At 46.7% G+C, this 17,483-nt stretch overlaps 1 protein-coding gene across 2 annotated transcripts in view; it reads right to left on the reverse strand.

Moving 5' to 3' along the window:
* Positions 1 to 17,483, reverse strand: part of syne1b (spectrin repeat containing, nuclear envelope 1b) — a 92,940-nt gene that overhangs the window by 15,115 nt on the left and 60,342 nt on the right. The window contains exons 2-39 of one of the 2 annotated variants that reach the window (XM_056425589.1): positions 17,002 to 17,053; positions 16,347 to 16,538; positions 15,419 to 15,550; positions 15,182 to 15,324; positions 14,953 to 15,106; positions 14,730 to 14,858; positions 14,193 to 14,351; positions 13,893 to 14,102; positions 13,258 to 13,359; positions 13,065 to 13,184; positions 12,782 to 12,982; positions 12,519 to 12,692; positions 11,848 to 11,979; positions 11,038 to 11,234; positions 10,799 to 10,931; positions 10,004 to 10,186; positions 9,726 to 9,875; positions 9,115 to 9,291; positions 8,886 to 9,041; positions 8,643 to 8,798; positions 8,356 to 8,526; positions 8,135 to 8,268; positions 7,832 to 8,036; positions 7,555 to 7,737; positions 7,319 to 7,465; positions 7,082 to 7,236; positions 6,780 to 6,927; positions 6,596 to 6,690; positions 6,265 to 6,499; positions 5,980 to 6,174; positions 5,634 to 5,759; positions 5,287 to 5,442; positions 4,548 to 4,706; positions 4,280 to 4,446; positions 3,651 to 3,813; positions 2,630 to 2,817; positions 682 to 832; positions 416 to 598 (exon numbers count right to left, since the gene is read on the reverse strand). In XM_056425589.1, coding sequence (XP_056281564.1) covers positions 416 to 598; positions 682 to 832; positions 2,630 to 2,817; positions 3,651 to 3,813; positions 4,280 to 4,446; positions 4,548 to 4,706; positions 5,287 to 5,442; positions 5,634 to 5,759; positions 5,980 to 6,174; positions 6,265 to 6,499; positions 6,596 to 6,690; positions 6,780 to 6,927; positions 7,082 to 7,236; positions 7,319 to 7,465; positions 7,555 to 7,737; positions 7,832 to 8,036; positions 8,135 to 8,268; positions 8,356 to 8,526; positions 8,643 to 8,798; positions 8,886 to 9,041; positions 9,115 to 9,291; positions 9,726 to 9,875; positions 10,004 to 10,186; positions 10,799 to 10,931; positions 11,038 to 11,234; positions 11,848 to 11,979; positions 12,519 to 12,692; positions 12,782 to 12,982; positions 13,065 to 13,184; positions 13,258 to 13,359; positions 13,893 to 14,102; positions 14,193 to 14,351; positions 14,730 to 14,858; positions 14,953 to 15,106; positions 15,182 to 15,324; positions 15,419 to 15,550; positions 16,347 to 16,538; positions 17,002 to 17,034 — 5,994 coding nt within the window. In that variant the 5' untranslated portion in view covers positions 17,035 to 17,053. The remainder of the gene's footprint in view (positions 1 to 415; positions 599 to 681; positions 833 to 2,629; positions 2,818 to 3,650; positions 3,814 to 4,279; positions 4,447 to 4,547; positions 4,707 to 5,286; positions 5,443 to 5,633; positions 5,760 to 5,979; positions 6,175 to 6,264; positions 6,500 to 6,595; positions 6,691 to 6,779; positions 6,928 to 7,081; positions 7,237 to 7,318; positions 7,466 to 7,554; positions 7,738 to 7,831; positions 8,037 to 8,134; positions 8,269 to 8,355; positions 8,527 to 8,642; positions 8,799 to 8,885; positions 9,042 to 9,114; positions 9,292 to 9,725; positions 9,876 to 10,003; positions 10,187 to 10,798; positions 10,932 to 11,037; positions 11,235 to 11,847; positions 11,980 to 12,518; positions 12,693 to 12,781; positions 12,983 to 13,064; positions 13,185 to 13,257; positions 13,360 to 13,892; positions 14,103 to 14,192; positions 14,352 to 14,729; positions 14,859 to 14,952; positions 15,107 to 15,181; positions 15,325 to 15,418; positions 15,551 to 16,346; positions 16,539 to 17,001; positions 17,054 to 17,483) is intronic. The other variant, XM_056425591.1, reaches the window with a different exon arrangement.

The raw sequence follows: 17,483 nt of genomic DNA on the forward strand, positions 1-17,483 counted from the left end.
TACAGATTGTAAAGCTCTCTGAGACAAATTTGTAATTTGTGATATTGGGCAAAACAAAATAAACTATTCAAAAATAAACTGAATTTTACCCTCGAGGTCAATTTGCTAAAATTATTATAATTCAAATTATTTAAGTTTAAGTGTCAGGTACTTAACTTTTGTGACTGATCTAAATAGTATAAAGACCTGTGTCTTTATTAAGCAAACCCCAAAAATGTTTTTTAGAGTAAATTTCTCGTTTGTAAGTAAATCAATTTGTAGTTTTGCTGATGAAACTAGAATGTGTTGCTTCAAATCAAAAACCTTTGCTCTCAAAATAAAAACCTTTACTCTCAAAATAAAAACCATTATTCTCAAATCAAAAACCTGGAGATTAAACTTTGACTTCAAAGAAGAACTCGTGGACGGTACATACCTTGAGCCGGCGCAGGATGGACGCCACCCTCTTCTGCAGGTCGTCCCAGCGCTGGTTGGCGCCGTTGGCCATCTCCCTCAGACAGCAGGAGGCGTCGGTGCGGTTCTCCCTGGCCAGGCGGCGATATTGCTTATTGATCAGCTCCAGCTGGGTCAGGCTCTCGTGGACTTGCCTCTGGAAGGCCTGAAAGAGGCGCAGAGTGGTTTCAAAGTGGTTCTCGTCAGCAGCTCCGCACTACCAGATCAAGACGATGCTTTCGCGATTACCTCAAATTTCTTCAGCTCCTCCTTGGCGACGGTGTACAGCACGTCGGAGGAGTTGGGCCGAGCGGCGGTCTTCTCCGAAGCGTCCAGCCACTTCTGGAACCGGGCAAAGTCGTCCAGGAACTTCTGCCATAAACGCCACGTCTCCTCAATTCTATCAAGATGGGAAAACGTCATATTTACATATGACAGTAACGACAACAAACTATTTTCCATTCGTACTATACAACGCTTTGTTTTTATTCATTAATTTTTTTAATTGGAAGTAGGCCAGTGGTTCTCAAATGGGGGTACATGAAGGCCCTCTAGGGGGTACGTGAGATTTGTTTTAAATATATTTAAAATGAGCATCCATTAAAAAAGCCTTTGAAAATAGTTATTTAATAAATATTCAATAAAATACAAGTGTAAGTTCATTAAATTAATCATCTATATTATATATTGTATGCAAAAAAAAATTAAACAATGTACACTAGCGTTCAAAAGTTTGGGGTCACCCAGACAATTTGGCGTTTTCCATCAAAACTCACACTTATTTATCAAATGAATTTAAAATTAATATATTAAATATAGTCAAGACATTAACAAGGTTATAAATAATGATTTTTATTGTAAATATTAATGTTATTCTTCAAACTTGTGGCTCAAAGGAAGGCCAGTTCTATTTCATCCTTCCTGACCACCAGAGGCGGTGCTTAGGACTTGATATCTTCCGTCTCGGGCATACGCAGGTCGAGTCTTACGCCGTTTCTCAATATGCGTTCTTGTCCGTACTTTTCTGTACATGTGTTCTCGTGGACTCGTGAAACGTCATCAGTCTCAGCCCGAGTACATGTTCCAATTCAAAGTTCGCTTCTCGCAAAGCACGGTCAAAATACCCGGATGTGACTTGATCCTCCCACTTTCCGGAGGATGCATCAGAGGAAACTTGTGCGTACTCTGGCCAGCCGATATCCCAGAATGCATTTCACCAGCAACCGGAAACAATAGCGGAGGAGAAAATAAACTACTGACAGTTGACTTTTTATAAATACGACTGTTGTTGAGTCACGGAATGTCATTTTAGGACGTTTTCCAGCGAGAAGTTAGTAGTTTAAAAATGAAATCTGTGGTCGGTTTGTTAGCAGCTTTTTATCTGTTACAGCAGGCCTAGGAGGGGTTTTGGCCTTTCAAAACAGCGCCTATTGTGGAGGCCATTGCCTGTGCATACAGAGCGAATGGCTGCGCCCTGCCATCCGGCGTGAAGGGCCATTCTACCAGGAGTGTTTCCACGTCATGGGCAACCCTGAGAGGGGTCCCAGCGGAAGATATATGTGCTGCAGCCTCTTGGGTATCACCAAGCACATTCACCAGGTTCTACAGAGTGAACGTTGCCGCCCCTCACCCACTTGGGGTGGTTCTTCGTCCAGAGCCCTCTGCGTGATCCATACATGGTAGGCTCCTTGGGTTTCCTCGTGACTCTGTTGATATAAGTCATCCAGTGCTAAACACCGCCTCTGGCAGTCAGGAAGGATAAAATAGAACGCAAGTTACGTATGTAACTATGGTTCTATGAATCCTGGATGACCGCCAGAGTTTTTGGTCACTCGGAAGCTCGTGAGTTCGCGAGAAGATTCCATAGGACTGATCTCAGGATGCATACCTGCAAACTCATGAGGGGTGAAAAAGGTGACAACGGGGGGGGGGGGGGGGGGGTGCAGGTGATTTTTTTTTTTTTTTTTTTTTGTCACCACACCACAGCCACGTTGTTTGAAGCCTCAAAGCTTTTAGAACCACAACTACAGTCATTTTATTGTTCTGACCACACATCTAAATAATGATAATAAACAGTTTAAGAACAAAAGGTCCTCCGCTCTGACTCAGCCCTATAATGATAGTAATAACAAATATACATTGTCATTATATATAATATTCTCTATTGTCCATTCATTGATGTATGAACACATCTTACTTGAGCCTCCTCTCCATGGAGGAGGCGCAGATGTTCCTCCAGCGCCGGTCCAGGCTGCGGGTCGCCTGCTGGATGGAGTCGCACTCGGCGTCGGTGGCGCAGGCGTCGCAGTCGTGCAGCAGCACCTCGCACAGGTTCAGGACGGACGCCACGCCCGTGCTGTGCTTCTCGATGTCACGCTGGAGCTCCTGAATGGGAGAGGAGTGAGGAACAGAGAGAAGGACACACAAGGAGGGAGGGAAGAGAGAGGAACAGAGAGAAGGACACACAAGGAGGGAGGGAAGGAGAGAGGGACAGAGAGAAGGAAACACAAGGAGGGAGGGAAGGAGAGAGGGACAGAGAGAAAGATTCACAAGGAGGGAGGGAAGGAGAGAGGATCAGGAGAGAAGGATACACAAGGAGGGAGGGAAGAGAGAGGAACAGAGAGAAGGACACACAAGGAGGGAGGGAAGAGGAGAGAAGAACAGAGAGAAGGACACACAAGGGAGGGAAGAAGAGAAGAACAGAGAGAAGGACACACAAGGAGGGAGGGAAGGAGAGAGGAACAGAGAGAAGGAAACACAAGGAGGGAGGGAAGGAGAGAGGGACAGAGAGAAAGATTCACAAGGAGGGAGGGAGGGAGAGAGGATCAGGAGAGAAGGATACACGAGGAGAGAAGAACAGAGAGAAGGACACACAAGGGAGGGAAGGAGAGAGGAACAGAGAGAAGGACACACAAGGAAGGAGGGAAGGAGAGAGGAACAGCAGAGAAGCATACACAAGGAGGGAGGGAAGGAGAGAGAGAAAAGTAATGACGTTTGATTAGTTTAATTCATTTCAAAATCCCAAAGACAAAGAACAGAAGAAACATTTCCCCTCGTCGACTCAGAGCTATAATAATGTGCCATTGATGATATAAAACAAAGTCCATCTCCATTAAAGTAAAAAGAAGGAAATAGTGAAGCAAGTGAACAGTGAATCCAGTATTATTCTATAATCCACGCCACAGTATGTGACACCTGTGCGCGCTACACGGTGTTACCTGCTGCAGGTCGAGCTTCCTCTGGATCTCCTGCGGGTCACATGACTCGTAGGCGACGGGTCGGGACAGCTCCGTCTCGATGTGGGCGAGCCAGCAGCGCAGGCTGCTCATGTTCTTCTCCAGCTGCTGCACGGCCACCAGCGTCTCCCTCAACTTCTTCACTCTGTTCACAGGATCACAATAAAGTGTTGAAACACGCGACAGGACTATTTAAACTAAGTTTAAATAACCCCATGAAAGGTTTATTGTTTTGTGTTGATTGCCTGTTTTTGTATCTGCCTTATTGTTCTTTATGTATGCCTTTTATTTCGTATTGTTTGAAGAATTTATAGATGTTTTAATCTCCTTACTCTTTATAGTTAAATCATACTATTATTTTGATAGGTTAAAGGGAAGCACACTTTTATTTTATGTTAAAATGCAAACGTCCTCTCTCCTTCCCTCCCTCCTTGTGTATCCTTCTCTACGGATGGACAGATGTGCATTTTGTACAATGTTTAATAGTTTGAATGGACCCGTATGACAAGGTGGTGATTTTTTACGAGTTTGAAATCATGTTTATTCACCCAAAGAGAGAAAATATAGGCGTTTCACCAGCAGGAAGTCATACACGGTGAGTGTTCTCTCACCGGGCTCCGATGAGGTCCAGGAGGTGCTGCCAGCGGTCGCCGACTTTGTTGAGTTTCTGCTCGATCTCCACCGCCTTGCTGGCGTAGCTGGCTCTGGCCAGCCGCTCGCCCAGCTGCTGCAGTTGCAGCTTGTTCTCCTCGGCCACGGCGATCTCCTCCTGGTAGTCCTGAGTATATTTTAAAAAAGGGAATAAAGCAAATCATAAGGAAAAAGCAGGTGATAGGAAGCTTGCACACGGCTGCATTTTTTTTGCATATTTCCGTTTACCTTGCGCAGCTTCTCGATCATCTCCTCGATGCCGATGTCTCCGTTTTGGGAGACTTTGCTCTCCATGTTGGTGAGCCACTCGCAGAGCTCCTTGTGCCGCTCGGTGAATACCGTCCACTCGTTCAGCTTCTCGCTCACCTGCTGCCGGCGCAGGGACAGCTGCAGAGGCACGGGGACAGTTATGGAGTCATGTGAACATCGAGGTGCATTCAGGTGAAAAAGTCTCAGAAGGAAGCAGAGTTAGAGATCTCTGATGTGCATCGAGCAGCGAGTGCGTGTGCCTGTGTGTGTCTTTCATCTGCTCCACAGGATGCGACGCACAACCTTGAGGTTGGACTTTGCATGCAAAAAAAGCAACTACTTTAAAGAGTAAATTTACTTTTTAAATGTGCTGTGAAAGTTTTTGCTCCTTTAGAATGGTGAAAATCAATATGAGAGGAAATTCAAAGAGGAAATGCCTTTTATCCAACACTTGTTTAACCTCATTAGTCATATCAATATTCTGTCTTGTATGCAGATGATGGAAAGCTGTATTTCCTGTTGGTGAACTGACACCAAAGTGATTCTGTTTGACACGAGCACTGCTGCATGGAACCTCAAGAAACTGCAGAAGCAAGAGCATCAGATAGTGACACGTGTACCGAGTGACACATTGTCAATAGTGTTATTTGAATAAAGCTCCAGAAGCTGAACAGATATGCATATATATATATATATGTTTATTCAGGAGATACTGTACCTGGTGCCAGATCTCGTCCCATTGTCGATGGAGCAGCTCAATTCGCTCCTGCAGGACCGATAGGTCCTCGGCTCCGATGTAGCAGGACAGCGACTCCCGCAGCACGTTCAGGTGGGCCAGGTCCCCGGTCCAGCCATCAAAGGTGTTCTCCAGGTCCTGTTATTGAATCGTTATTATTAGCATTCATAAAAGATGAACGTGACCTGAACAACAATGTCAAATCAGCTCAACAGATAAGACTTATCTTCTAAATAACTCTATTCGGATTCCACACACTCTGCATTGTGTTATTGGTGTATAATGTTTCTTTTGTGTAAAATATATATCTATATATTTTTTTTCTTTACCTTGCAGCGCATCTGCTCCGCTTGCAGATCCTCGTGGTGATCGGGAAGAGGCAGAGCGAGCTGCCGCTTGAAGGCTCGAAGCTTCTCCAGTGATCCACTGACGCCTCGCTCACACCTCTCCCAGTCCTGCACACACACACACACACAATGGTTGCAAATGCATCAGTACTATATGATTTAGTATTAAACAATACTTATTTTCCACATACATTTCTCTATAATTACTTGTGCATTGTCATTCATCGTTGAAACCACAAATAAAAGCTTTTTTAAGTCTATAATAAACTAAATCACGGCCTGCCAACCTGCACCTATAATGCAAATGATGACAACGTGTCCGGTTTACCCGTAATAAGGTGGCGAGCTCTTTCCTCTGTTCATCCAGGCAGACGCTGGCGTGCCTCCACCGCTCCTGGATGTCGGTGAGCTCCGTCTGCAGCGCCACCTCCGCCCGGCTGTCGGCCGACAGCAGCAGTTGTCTGCCGGCCTCCACCGTCAGGATGTAGCTGCCCTGCTGACGCTGCAGCACCTTCTCCTTCAGCTGGACCACAGAGCACACACACAGACAGACCTGTCAGTCTCCTGGTCCACCTCGATACATCTGAGATGCATGATGGGATGTGCGCTCTACCTGGACGGCGTCCAGCATGGACCGGGCTTGTTGCAGAGGCACGGCGGTGCCGGCCTGTAGAGCTTCGGCTGCGTGGGAGACCTCCACCAGCCACTTGCGGAGCTTCTCCACCATCTCTCTGTAGCGCTGCCACTGTCGGATCAGACCGTCGATGATGCCCCGCCTCTGCTGAGCACGCCGCACGACACCCTGCCACTGGTTACTCAGGAGAGTCAGCTTCAGGTTGAACTCATCTCTACAGGAGAGGGGAGGTGAAGAGAGATGGATTCACAAGGTCCACTCACAGTAATATTGTATAGAATATGAAACAATGTGACTTTAGGCTCTGTACCTGTCGTCCACCTGACCCTGCTCCAACATCTTCTGCCCATCGCTGATGATGGAGTGGAGGATCTGCTGGCGACTGAACATCTCGGCTTGGAATAACTGAACGACGACATATTGGCGATGAGTGATTTTAAACTTTTTTTAAATCAGCTGTTTCAGAGTATTTGACATCAGAAAGGAACTCTGACCTCATGAGTTATCTGCTGCTCTATCAAACTCTGGTAGTTGCCAGAGATTTCCACCGCCAGATTCTCCTCCGTTTGGACCAAGAACTCCATCCACGTTTCGCACTTCTCCAGGAAGGTCTGCTGCTGCAGCAGGAAGGACTGCAGTTTGCTTCAGGGAGCAAACACAACACACACTGCTCACACACGTTGGACACACACCAAACATCTGTGGTGCTTTACATGTGGTCTTATTTTCAGAAATGGATATGAGGCTCGCTCATGTTTCTTTTTGATATTTGCCGTATGTATTTCACACGTCATACCTGAATCTCTCGGTGGTCTGAGCCGAGACGGTAGACCAGCTCCTGTTGAGGTTCTGCATGCGCTTGATCTCAGAGTCATTGAGAGGGAGCCGGTAACCAAGCTCATTCAGACGCTCCAGTTCAGGAGCCATGCTGCTGAACTTCAGCATGAGCCTCTGTGGGAGGGGACAAGAGAGACATGTTACATTTCTCTATTAAAGGGAACAATCTGCACAGCTGATTCTTTCAAACAACCACCTTGAGTTCCTCCATGCGGTCCTGGATGACGGATTGGTCGGTGGAGCCGTTGGGGTCTTGCACCGTCAGGGCCTCCTCCGCTTCGACGATCCAGCGGCCCATTGAGTACAGCTGATCGTTAAAGATTTCATAGTCTTGAACTCCAGTCTAGTGTGGAAGAAGACGAATGTGAGCAGTCAATAAGTGTACAAAATGGACAACTTGAATTCCAACGAGGTGCAGAGCTGTGTGTGTACCTGCAGCGTGGTGAGCTGCCTGGTTAGTGCCTGTTCCACAGCAGCCAGCCGCTGGGTGAGCGAGAGGTGATCCGACTGGATGGCGGACGCTGCTGACGTGTCCACCTGCTGCTTCAGCTGCTCTCCCAGCTGTTGAAGGACCTGCAAGGAGGCCTGCACTGGAGCTTGAGACCGGAGCACCTCCTGAGACCACAGGCACAAAGAACATGTAGAGCAAAGGTGAAACACAGTTAAAACACAGAGACTGATACCGAGCAGACAATGAGGCCTCACTCACGCTGCATTCTTGGATCCAGTCGGCCACTTCCTCGTCGGCGATGTCTTTGCTGCAGGCGAGCTTGAGGAGCCGGTGGGCCTTCTCCTCCTGCAGCTGGCTGCTGCCGCGGCTCCGCTCATGGAGCTCCTTGTAGCGCTGCCACAGCTGCAGCAGAGCTTTGCTGCTCCTCAGGCGCTCAGAGATCTCCTCCAGCAGGCCGGTCCATCTGGGGGTGCAAATATGAACGCGAATCGGTGTGAGAGAGAGAATGAAGAGAGGATACGACGTGAACCTCAATCTGTGATTGTTCTCCTTCAAGATCACCTTGCGTTGATGTCCTTCAGGGCGTTGTTGAGAGAATCCGACACTGACGGGTGACACTCCCTGAGCAGCTGGTGGGTTACAGCACCAAACTTTCTGAGGCTGCTCTCCTGTTTCTCCAGCTCCTCTTGCAAATCCTTCACAGGTAAAAAAATACACCTTAGATTTCTGAGATCTATGTCAACAAATTCCTCTGGATGACCTCGTCCCTCATCCTCACGTACCTGCAGACTTTGCACCTGCAGCTGAACGGCCTCCAGGGATCCCGTGAGCAGGCGGAAGCGAGACACAGAGTACCGCCCCTCCATCAGGTAGCCATTGATCTCCTCTGAAGCCCGCTTGTAGAGACTCCACTGGTCCAGCACCGAGCTCAGGCTGATTTTGAGTTGCCCAATCTGTTAAAAATGAAATGAAACACTTATGTTGTTAGGCCCAAACGGACAGAGCAGAACAGATGGGTGTTACCGATGCACCACATAGAGAACACAGAGCAGAAAGAGGGAGAGATTACCAAGTGGTCCAGGTTAGCCCAGGTGTGATTGACACCCTGGAGTGTCTCCATGACGATAGCGCAGGCCTCATCGGTCTTGTTCTGGACGAGAGCGCAGCCCTGCTCCTCCACCCTCTCCAGCTCTTTCTCCTTTTCCTTCACCAACTCTTCTATTTCCTAAAAGTGAAGCATTTTGGACTCAAAAGAATGCGACGATGACATGTTTTTCTATTAATCTGTGTCAGCGCGGTGAGAGAAGCCCACCTGACAGTCTTTGAGAGCGTTCTGCACAGATGTGAGATCCTCTATCCGGTGTCTCCGCTTCAACCTTTCTTCCTGCGTTGCCATCCAGGACTTCAGGGCCTGGACGCTGCTCTCGTACTCCAACCACATCTCCAAGAGGCCCTCGAGGAACTGGATCTGCAAGTATTTATATGTACAAAATTAAACTGTAAAAAAATCCTGATTTTGCACTCGTGATCCGCATCCTCACCCTCTCATTGATGCGGCCTTGCAGGAGCTGCCAGCGTCTGTTCATGGCGCCCAGCCGCTCGGCGAAGTCTGTCTTGTCGCTGCGCTTGCTCTCCGCGTCCTGACCGCTGATCTGCAACACTGACTGGTTCACGAAGTCCACGGTCAGCTGCTTGCAGCTTAGATCGACTCTGAAACCCTGCAGTGGAGAAAACAACAGTCACAGATTCACGCATAGAAACATGCAATACATCATACTTTATACAGGGTCCATACACAGGTTGACCAATGTATTTCCAAGACCTTTACATGACCTTTCCAGGAGTTTAAACCAAATTTCCATGACCAAACATTTTGTGTATACACGAATAAGTGACAAGATGTCATATTTAAACTAATAATGAGCACTTTTCCATTTGTCTTTCTTTTAAAAGCATATTAATTATGTAAAACTCAGCGTAAATGAACTTATGAATATTACACATTTCCAGGACGTTTTCAAAACCTTTGATCTTTTCCAGGCCCAGAAAAAAACTTTTTTAAATTGATTTTTCCAGGTTTTCCATGACCGTACAAACCCTGCAGAGGGTTATGTAGCTGGCACGCAAATCAATTCCGTGTGACGTCCACTACCTTGTGTTTCTGCAAGTAGTCCTGGATCACATTGGACCCCACGGCACTCTTCAGGTTCTCCTCATTCTCCTCGATGACATTCTCCATCAACGATATCCAGTTGAACAGCTCAGAAATGGCGTGACGGGACGCCAACTTCTCCATTTGGATCTGAGAACAAATAAAAACCCATTTAACCAACATTTTAAACATAGATGCACGTGCTGAACACTTTCTATAGGGAGGGGGGGGGGTGGGGTACTCCTCTTTGCTCTAAGCCATCAGTCATGTGACCACACCTGATGCAGCTTCTCCTGGACCACCGGGATGCGCGTGATCAGCTCGGTCCACTGAGTATCGGCGCGGGCCAGGTCGGACCGCAGCACCACCGTATCCACCTTCTTCAGGCGCAGCAGCTGGTTGCCCTCAGCAACCACGGAGCTCTTCAGGCTGGACTTGCCTTCAACTTCCTTTGAGAACTCCTGAGACGGAAAGAAGGCCACGAGAATCATCAACAGCTGGTATGCAATCAGGGGATTGTTTTATGATGGTATTGAATACTTGAATAGCTATTACTACTGATCCATCCATCACAAGTACCACTACTGACCAGTGGGGACATTAGTACATTCACAAAAGTACAATTTGAGGAATTTGTGCTCGACTTATTAGTATTTACATTGTTGTTACTTTATACTCCTACGCCACTACATCCCAAAGCCAGATAATGTACTTTTTACTCTACACTACATGCATCTTATCTTAACGTAACTCCGAGTAATTTCAATTATGAGGCTCATACTTGATGCTTTTGGGCTTTTAATCTTACAATGTGGTTACTCCATTTAAAAAAGTGAAAGATTTGAGTACTCCGTCCACCGCTGCTACTAACACTGTTATACTTATAAAAAATACAATTTACAATTATAGTCCAATTTGCAAAAAATGCTATTATTTTAAATTCAAAGTATGCTCTTATACAACAAGCATCTGGCTCCATATGCAGCATGGCGGCTCAGTTATGAGCACAAAGCAACACGGTTGTCTATAAATCTGCATACGTGTACATATACGGATGAACACTGTGGCCTCACCAGGAAAGCAGAGAGGTGGTCTCTGACGGTCTCCAGCTCCTGTGGGACTAACACCGCCTGCGTATTCCAAAACTCCAGACGCTCCAGAGCCGACTGCAGCCATTCGCTCAGCTCTGCACACTCCCTCTGATACCTAGAGGAAACACCACAATTCAATTCAATCATAGAAAATATCCACCCTCCATTTGTATTTGATGGCTTAAAAAAATAAGTTCTGATGGTTCTAGAGCTTCTCTGACCTGGTCCAGTGCTTCAGGATGGCCTCCAGCCGCTGCAGCTCCTTGTTGACCTTGCCCGTGTTGTTGAGCCAGTGTTCCCCGAGCAGGGCGAGCTGGTTCTCCAGCGCGGGACAGCACACCGACAGCAGGAGGTGCTTGCCCTCCTCCAGGACCTGGTGCAGCTTGTGCTGGTATTCTGTCAGCCTCCCCTTCAGACCCTGGAGAAGGGAAGAGGAGCAGACCACAACAAACCTATAAATGAGTCTCAAAGAACCTTCAGAAAATGATTCTTTAAGGCATCATTTATGGTTCCTAAAGTACCTTTCAAACCAGGGTTCTTTAACCCTCCTGTTACCTTTACATTAACTAACATATTTTACCCTTGGGGTCAATTTGACCCCAGCAATTAAAACCTCCAGAAAATTATTAGAATTAATATTGTTTCCCAAGTTTAAGTGTGAGGTACTTTATATGTTTGTTTGTTGACTACCTAAATAGCCCTTTAAATATATAAAAAAGTTGATATTTCGTATATGTTTGACACAGTGAAAAACAGCCTCGGGTCAAATTGACCCCAAGGAACACCGACATTAAACATTGAATGGGGTCAAATTGACCCGAAAGGTAACAGGACGGTTAAAGAACCATTTCCTTAAATAGTTCTTCAAAGAACCTATAAAGGCTGAGAAAATTAAATACACTATTCCTTTTAGCTCCTCCTGGGCCAGATTACATCCAGAATACTTCCTGTCATTCCTACTTTATGGACGGCACCATAACACAAGGCGGCTCATGGAGGCTATTTAGCATCATTATGACGTCACCGTGTACCTGATACAATGAGATTCTGTCCATGAGTCTCTCTTCGGTCTCTTCCACCAGGCCAACCGTGGGAATATTTCCTTCCACTGCCGCCAGTTGGTGGTTCAGACCCTGGTAATCCTGCACCAAGCGGCACCAGGTCTGAGAGGAAGAAAAAAAAAAAGATGAGAAAAGGATTTATGAAAAAGCTGACTAGCTCCGGAACTCTCGCTCTGTCATGGAGGAAAGAAATCTTGGTTTTATCAAACATAAAGTTTAGTCCCAGCTGTGGAGACTAAACTTTATATTTCTATGTATTTTACTTGGGATTTTGAATGTATTTTATTCTATTTTAATGTTTTGTAGTATCTGGACCTTGAGTCGGAAATAAAAGTTTAATTGATTTATTGTTTGTAAGATGATCTACAAAATATTTAGTTTTCAAGCAGAAGTAACTTGAGACCGTTTTCCCTCCTGTTCATATATTTATATTACTTTTAAAAACGTATAATAACAGCACATGATTTGTCCACCATTTAGCCTAAAAAAATATAATTGTACCAATGTCATGTTTCGCATCTTGTGCCAGAACATTTTTTTATTTTAAATGTCACATTTGATCTAAAAAATCTGATTTACTCTATGATTTTATCCGCATGCTTTTAAAATGGAAATAAGTTAAATATCATTGTCTCTCTCGCCTCCAGGATGCACTCCAGCTCGACTCCTTTGCTGTGCGCCTCCTTCAGGACGCTCTGAGCCTCGGCCAGCGTCTCCTCCAGGGCCTGGCTCTCCTTAGGAAGCATCAGAAAACAGATCTTCCTGAAGAACGTTTCCGTGAGGATCATGTGGGACTCCAGACCCTGGAAGAACTCCTAGAAAACACACACACACACACACACACCAATGAGCAACAGTGCATCCGCAGCAGTCTCAGCTGTGTTTTCACACGGTTGACCCGAACCTTGTGTTTGTCCAGGTGATTCTGGACCTCCTCCACAGAGCTGGCGACGATCCTGTGATCGGCGGCCATCTTGTCTTTGGCCGTGTCCACGAGGTCCGTGAGGTCCTGCAGGGCGCGTTCGTACTGCTCCTTCAGCGCCATGTTCTGGTTCAGCCCGCTGCGCCGGGAGCCCACCGTCATCACCAGCTCCTCGTAGGAATCCTGAGAATACACACACACACACAATGTGAATGAGTAAAAGCAGGACTTTGAGTGAGAGCCGTCAGTGATGTGTGTACGTTACCTGGAGCTTTAGTATTTTGTTTGTTGACATCTGATCCACCTGTAACGCCGCTCCTCTGGCTTTGAGCTCCGTGATCCTGCGTTCAAAGTCTTTCAGGCTCTCCTCGGCACTGCCGATCACCTAATAACAAGAAGACATTGGTACCGATGCATTGTCCTGTAGGAGTTGATGTGTATGTCAAAGCTGTCATCACCTCCAGTTGCCTTGAGGCGGGTCGGTCCATGGCTCCGGCTAACACCTGCAGGATCTGGCACTTTGTCTCGATTAAAGCAGTTTGAAGAAGTTGCAACTCGGTCTGTAATAAGAGACGATTTATAGAACATTTATATTAAAGGTCCTCTGATGCCAACCTCCTATCCATCCCCCATAGGACGAAGCACCGGACATGGGGGGGACAGAGCCTTCTCTATATCTGCCCCCTCCCTCTGGAACTCTCTCCAGACTCATCCGAGGAAGAACCGACCTTTTGCATTTTCAAATCACAAATCAAAACTCACCTGTTCAGAAGTACTTTTAATCTGTGATTGTGTGCTTGACGTTCTAGATTCTAGGTATTTTTATGGTATAGATTTTAGGATGTTTTAATTATGTGATGTAAAGTGTCTTTGAATACCTTTAAAAGCGCTATATAAATGTAATACATTATTATTATAATAAGGTGTTTGGCGTTATGATAAATGTACTACTGCACTGTACAGAAAGACATTTTTATGTTTGATTACGTTAAATCGAAAAAAATCCTGCAAACGTGTCCATATATATGGCCAATGTTTTGGGTTTTACAAGGGAAATAAAACAGGAAAGTATCTCAAAGCACATGGAACCGACCTGGTAGTCAGTGAGCTCTCGCGCTCTGGCCCTCATGAGGTCACAGCGTCGGCCCAGGGCGCAGCCCAGAGCTCCCAGTCTCTCCTTCAGGCAGTCTAGGTTGTCCTCCAGCAGCGCCCGGTCCTCTCGCCTCAGTCCTGACGACCCGGCCAGCAGCGCCCGGCTGAGCTTCACCTCCTCTGTGACGTGCCTCACGTCGTTCTCTAAGGCCTGAGAGGAAACGACACAAATGAGTTGAACGGGAGATGAATAAAAGAGTTTAAAAACCGTACGCAATGATTAAAAGGAGCCCGAGTCGACCTCTTGCTTCTGCAGCTGCGTCTCGGGGTTTTCGGCCAGCAGCACGGAGCCGGAGAAGACGTTGTTCTCCACTCCGTCCAGCCAGCAGGACGTGGACGACACCACCGTGTAGAGCTGCTGCTCCATCACCGCCACCTGGGCCTCGCCGCCACCGCCGGACTACACACACAAAGAGCGTTGCTGATGCCCACTGTCACACGGTGAACTACATGCATTGCGATACACAAAGAAAAATAATGGTTCTTAAATGGTTCTATAAAAGGCTTTGTGGTTCTACGAAGAACCATCAACTACTGAAGAGCCATTTTGGAAATGGTGCCTTAAAGAACCATTTTTTTAAAGGTTCTTTGAGACACCTTTATAGGTTCTTTGAAGAACTCTTTAAGGAAATGGTTCTTTGAAGAACCCTGGTTTGAAAGGTTCTTTGAGGAACCAGAAATGGTTCTTCTATGGCATCACTCTGAAGAACCATTTTCTGTTCCCGATGGCACCTCCATGGTTCTGTGTGTAATGGATTACAATGTGTCATAACGTTACCCGGGTGGTCAGGTCTTCCATGGTTTGCCTGAAGCTGTCGTACAGGGTGTTCAGGGACGACTTGTCGGCCCGTATTTCTCCTTTAAACAGGGAGCCGGCCGCGGTCACTCGAGAAGCTCTGACGTAAACCTGCAACAACCAAAAAAGAACAAAACCCTGGCTTTAAAAATGGATGACAACATTTTACTTTACGCCAACGCTAGCAACACGACCGGGTAACTACCGGCTGTTTGTGGTCCTGCTCCAGGGTTCTCTGCAGGAGCTGCAGCTTCGTCCTGAGCTCCAGTCCCAGGCTCTCCCATTTCTGCCTCATCTGCTCCCTCGCAGCCTGAGACTCCCTCTCGACTAAAGCTGCAGGTGAGAACGGCTCCGACGTGCTGCACGGCGGGCGACAAAAACATCAATTTATAATTATTTTCCATTGGGAATCATCACATACATTATACTTTCACCTTTTAACTCTTTGATTTGAGTGACACCCATCTGTGGAGTACCTGGCGCTGCTTGGCGAGGCCTGCTGGGTGAGGATCTCCTCTCCTCTGCTGGCCACGGACTGAAGCAACTTCTTCTGTTCCGCAAGCTGCTGCTCCAGCTCCTAAAAAGCAACCGTGTAAAACACTTCAGTTGGACTGGAAAAATGCCCATGCATACTGCATACTGAGTATTACTTAAAGTACTTGAACATTTACCCTCTGTCTCTGCAGACTGTCCTGGTGCTGTTGGGAGCGTGTGGTCCGGGCTTGGACCAGCCAGTCCTGCACACTGGGACTCTGAGAGAGGCTGGAGTCTGACCCGCTGTCCTCCTGCTCCTGCAGAGAGCTCTAGTGAGGCACAGACGATGTGTGTAAGTAATGCACATCAGCGAGCAACGACTATCAAACGCCTTAAATTACTTTTGGATTCAAAATGTTAGCAGATATGTCAGCGGGTTCGAGGAATTCCTAAAGCAAAGTATGTGGAAGACACATTTTCAATATTCAATATTCTCTTTGCTGGTTGGTTATCTTGGTTTCTTCCCTTTTTTCCTTGAGAAAGGGTTTTTCTATGTCTAGTTTTTCCTTATCTGATGTGAGGTCAAAGGTCAGCGAGGTCGTACGTGTACAGATAAAAGCCCTCTGAGGATAATTCGTAATTTGTGATATTGGGCTATATAAAATAAACTGAATTGAATTGAATAACAAAAGGACTAAACACCATCAGTCTATTGTATTATGATGCTCAAATAAATATGCAGGTGCAAGTCAAGTAAAATATTCAGTTAGAAATATGTGAAAAATTTGATTTTGAAAAAGAAAAATTACTTTGTAAACAAGGTAGCAAGCTTCATGTCATATGGTATGTCGGCCCTTTTCACAGCAGCCATTTCTACACAACTACGGGGTAATTATTTACACACATTATGACCCTGCTCCATTCATGTGGTTCAGGGCTCGGGTATTGTGCATGCTGGCTAACTGGAATGACTTTGACACACTAAAAAACAATAAATTACACATGTGTGTGTGTGTACCCTGCAATAACTCGTCAAAGTGGCTGATGTGAAGATGGACTATAAAGAGAGGTTTGGTATGACCTCCACACACATTACTGAGCCCTGAGTGCGGGCAGCCGCCTCACCTGGATGTTACTCATCTTGTCCTGCAGCATCCTCTGCAGCTCCAGCAGGCTGCACTTCAACATGCCCAACTTCCCGGCCAAATGCTCCGCCTCCTCCCGGGTCTCCGCGCGGCCCTCCAGCAGCAGGTTGTCACTGTGCATGGTCAGTTCCGACAGGGCCAGTACCTTCTCCTCCATCTCCAGCAGCATGTTCTGCAGGAGGAGAGAGGCCAGCTCAGACATGGTGTCCAGACTCTCCAGACACACACACGGGGGGGGGGGGGTCTGGCTGAACACCCCCCGACACCGGCGGTTTTCCTCAGCCACAGGACAGCGAGAGCTCTCTCATCCTCGGCACACCTTGCCTCCTGGGCCACATATGACCACTAATCCCTCACGCGCCGTGCTCTCACGCGTACGTTTAAAAAGCAATTCTGGTGTACGGATCACCGTTCTCTAAGTCCAGAGCGGTTGACGCCGCCGATCAGTGCATGCCGTACCAAAGTCTGAAGATGCATTAGTACTCTAATAGCACTGCCACTACTGCCACAACCTGTGAAGACTCCGCCCCCGTGCTGCTAACAGAGACCTCTGCATAATCTGTTTAAGACTAGTCCTAGTATTAGGAGCCCAGCCGCCTGAATGAACCTTTAGCTCCTCTAATGCTCTCGCTTACCCACCAACAGGTGTCTGTCCCACTGGGATTCATCCATATGTGATGAAGGAAACTAAATATGGAAGTAGAAGAAGGACGTTATTAATCCACTGTCTCATTTTCCTTAGTGTGCCGAACAGAAGCAACGGATGAACATCTACAAAAAAAGTCTCCAGCACAGTATTTCTATCCCTGATAATCAGGCATGAAAACGGGTCAGGGGTGAAAAAGGTGAGAAGGATAGGCGCGCGGGGGTGGTGCTGGTGACTTCCACGAACATCGATGTTGGACGTTGTATGATAATCTATAGTTCCTCCATTCTGACACCAAGTCAGTGGGCCCTATAATAATAGTAATATTGTATATAATATAGTCATTCATGAACCAACTTCCTTCAAGTCTTGTGCTCTGCTGAGCCTCGAGTCTGTTCCTTGAGTCTGTTCTGCCTCTACCTGGTTGTCACGATCTTCTAATCCAGAGGTGTCAAACTCATTTTCACCGAG

The sequence above is a fragment of the Pseudoliparis swirei genome, chromosome 11, assembly GCF_029220125.1.
Source record: "Pseudoliparis swirei isolate HS2019 ecotype Mariana Trench chromosome 11, NWPU_hadal_v1, whole genome shotgun sequence".
NCBI lineage: Eukaryota > Metazoa > Chordata > Actinopteri > Perciformes > Liparidae > Pseudoliparis > Pseudoliparis swirei.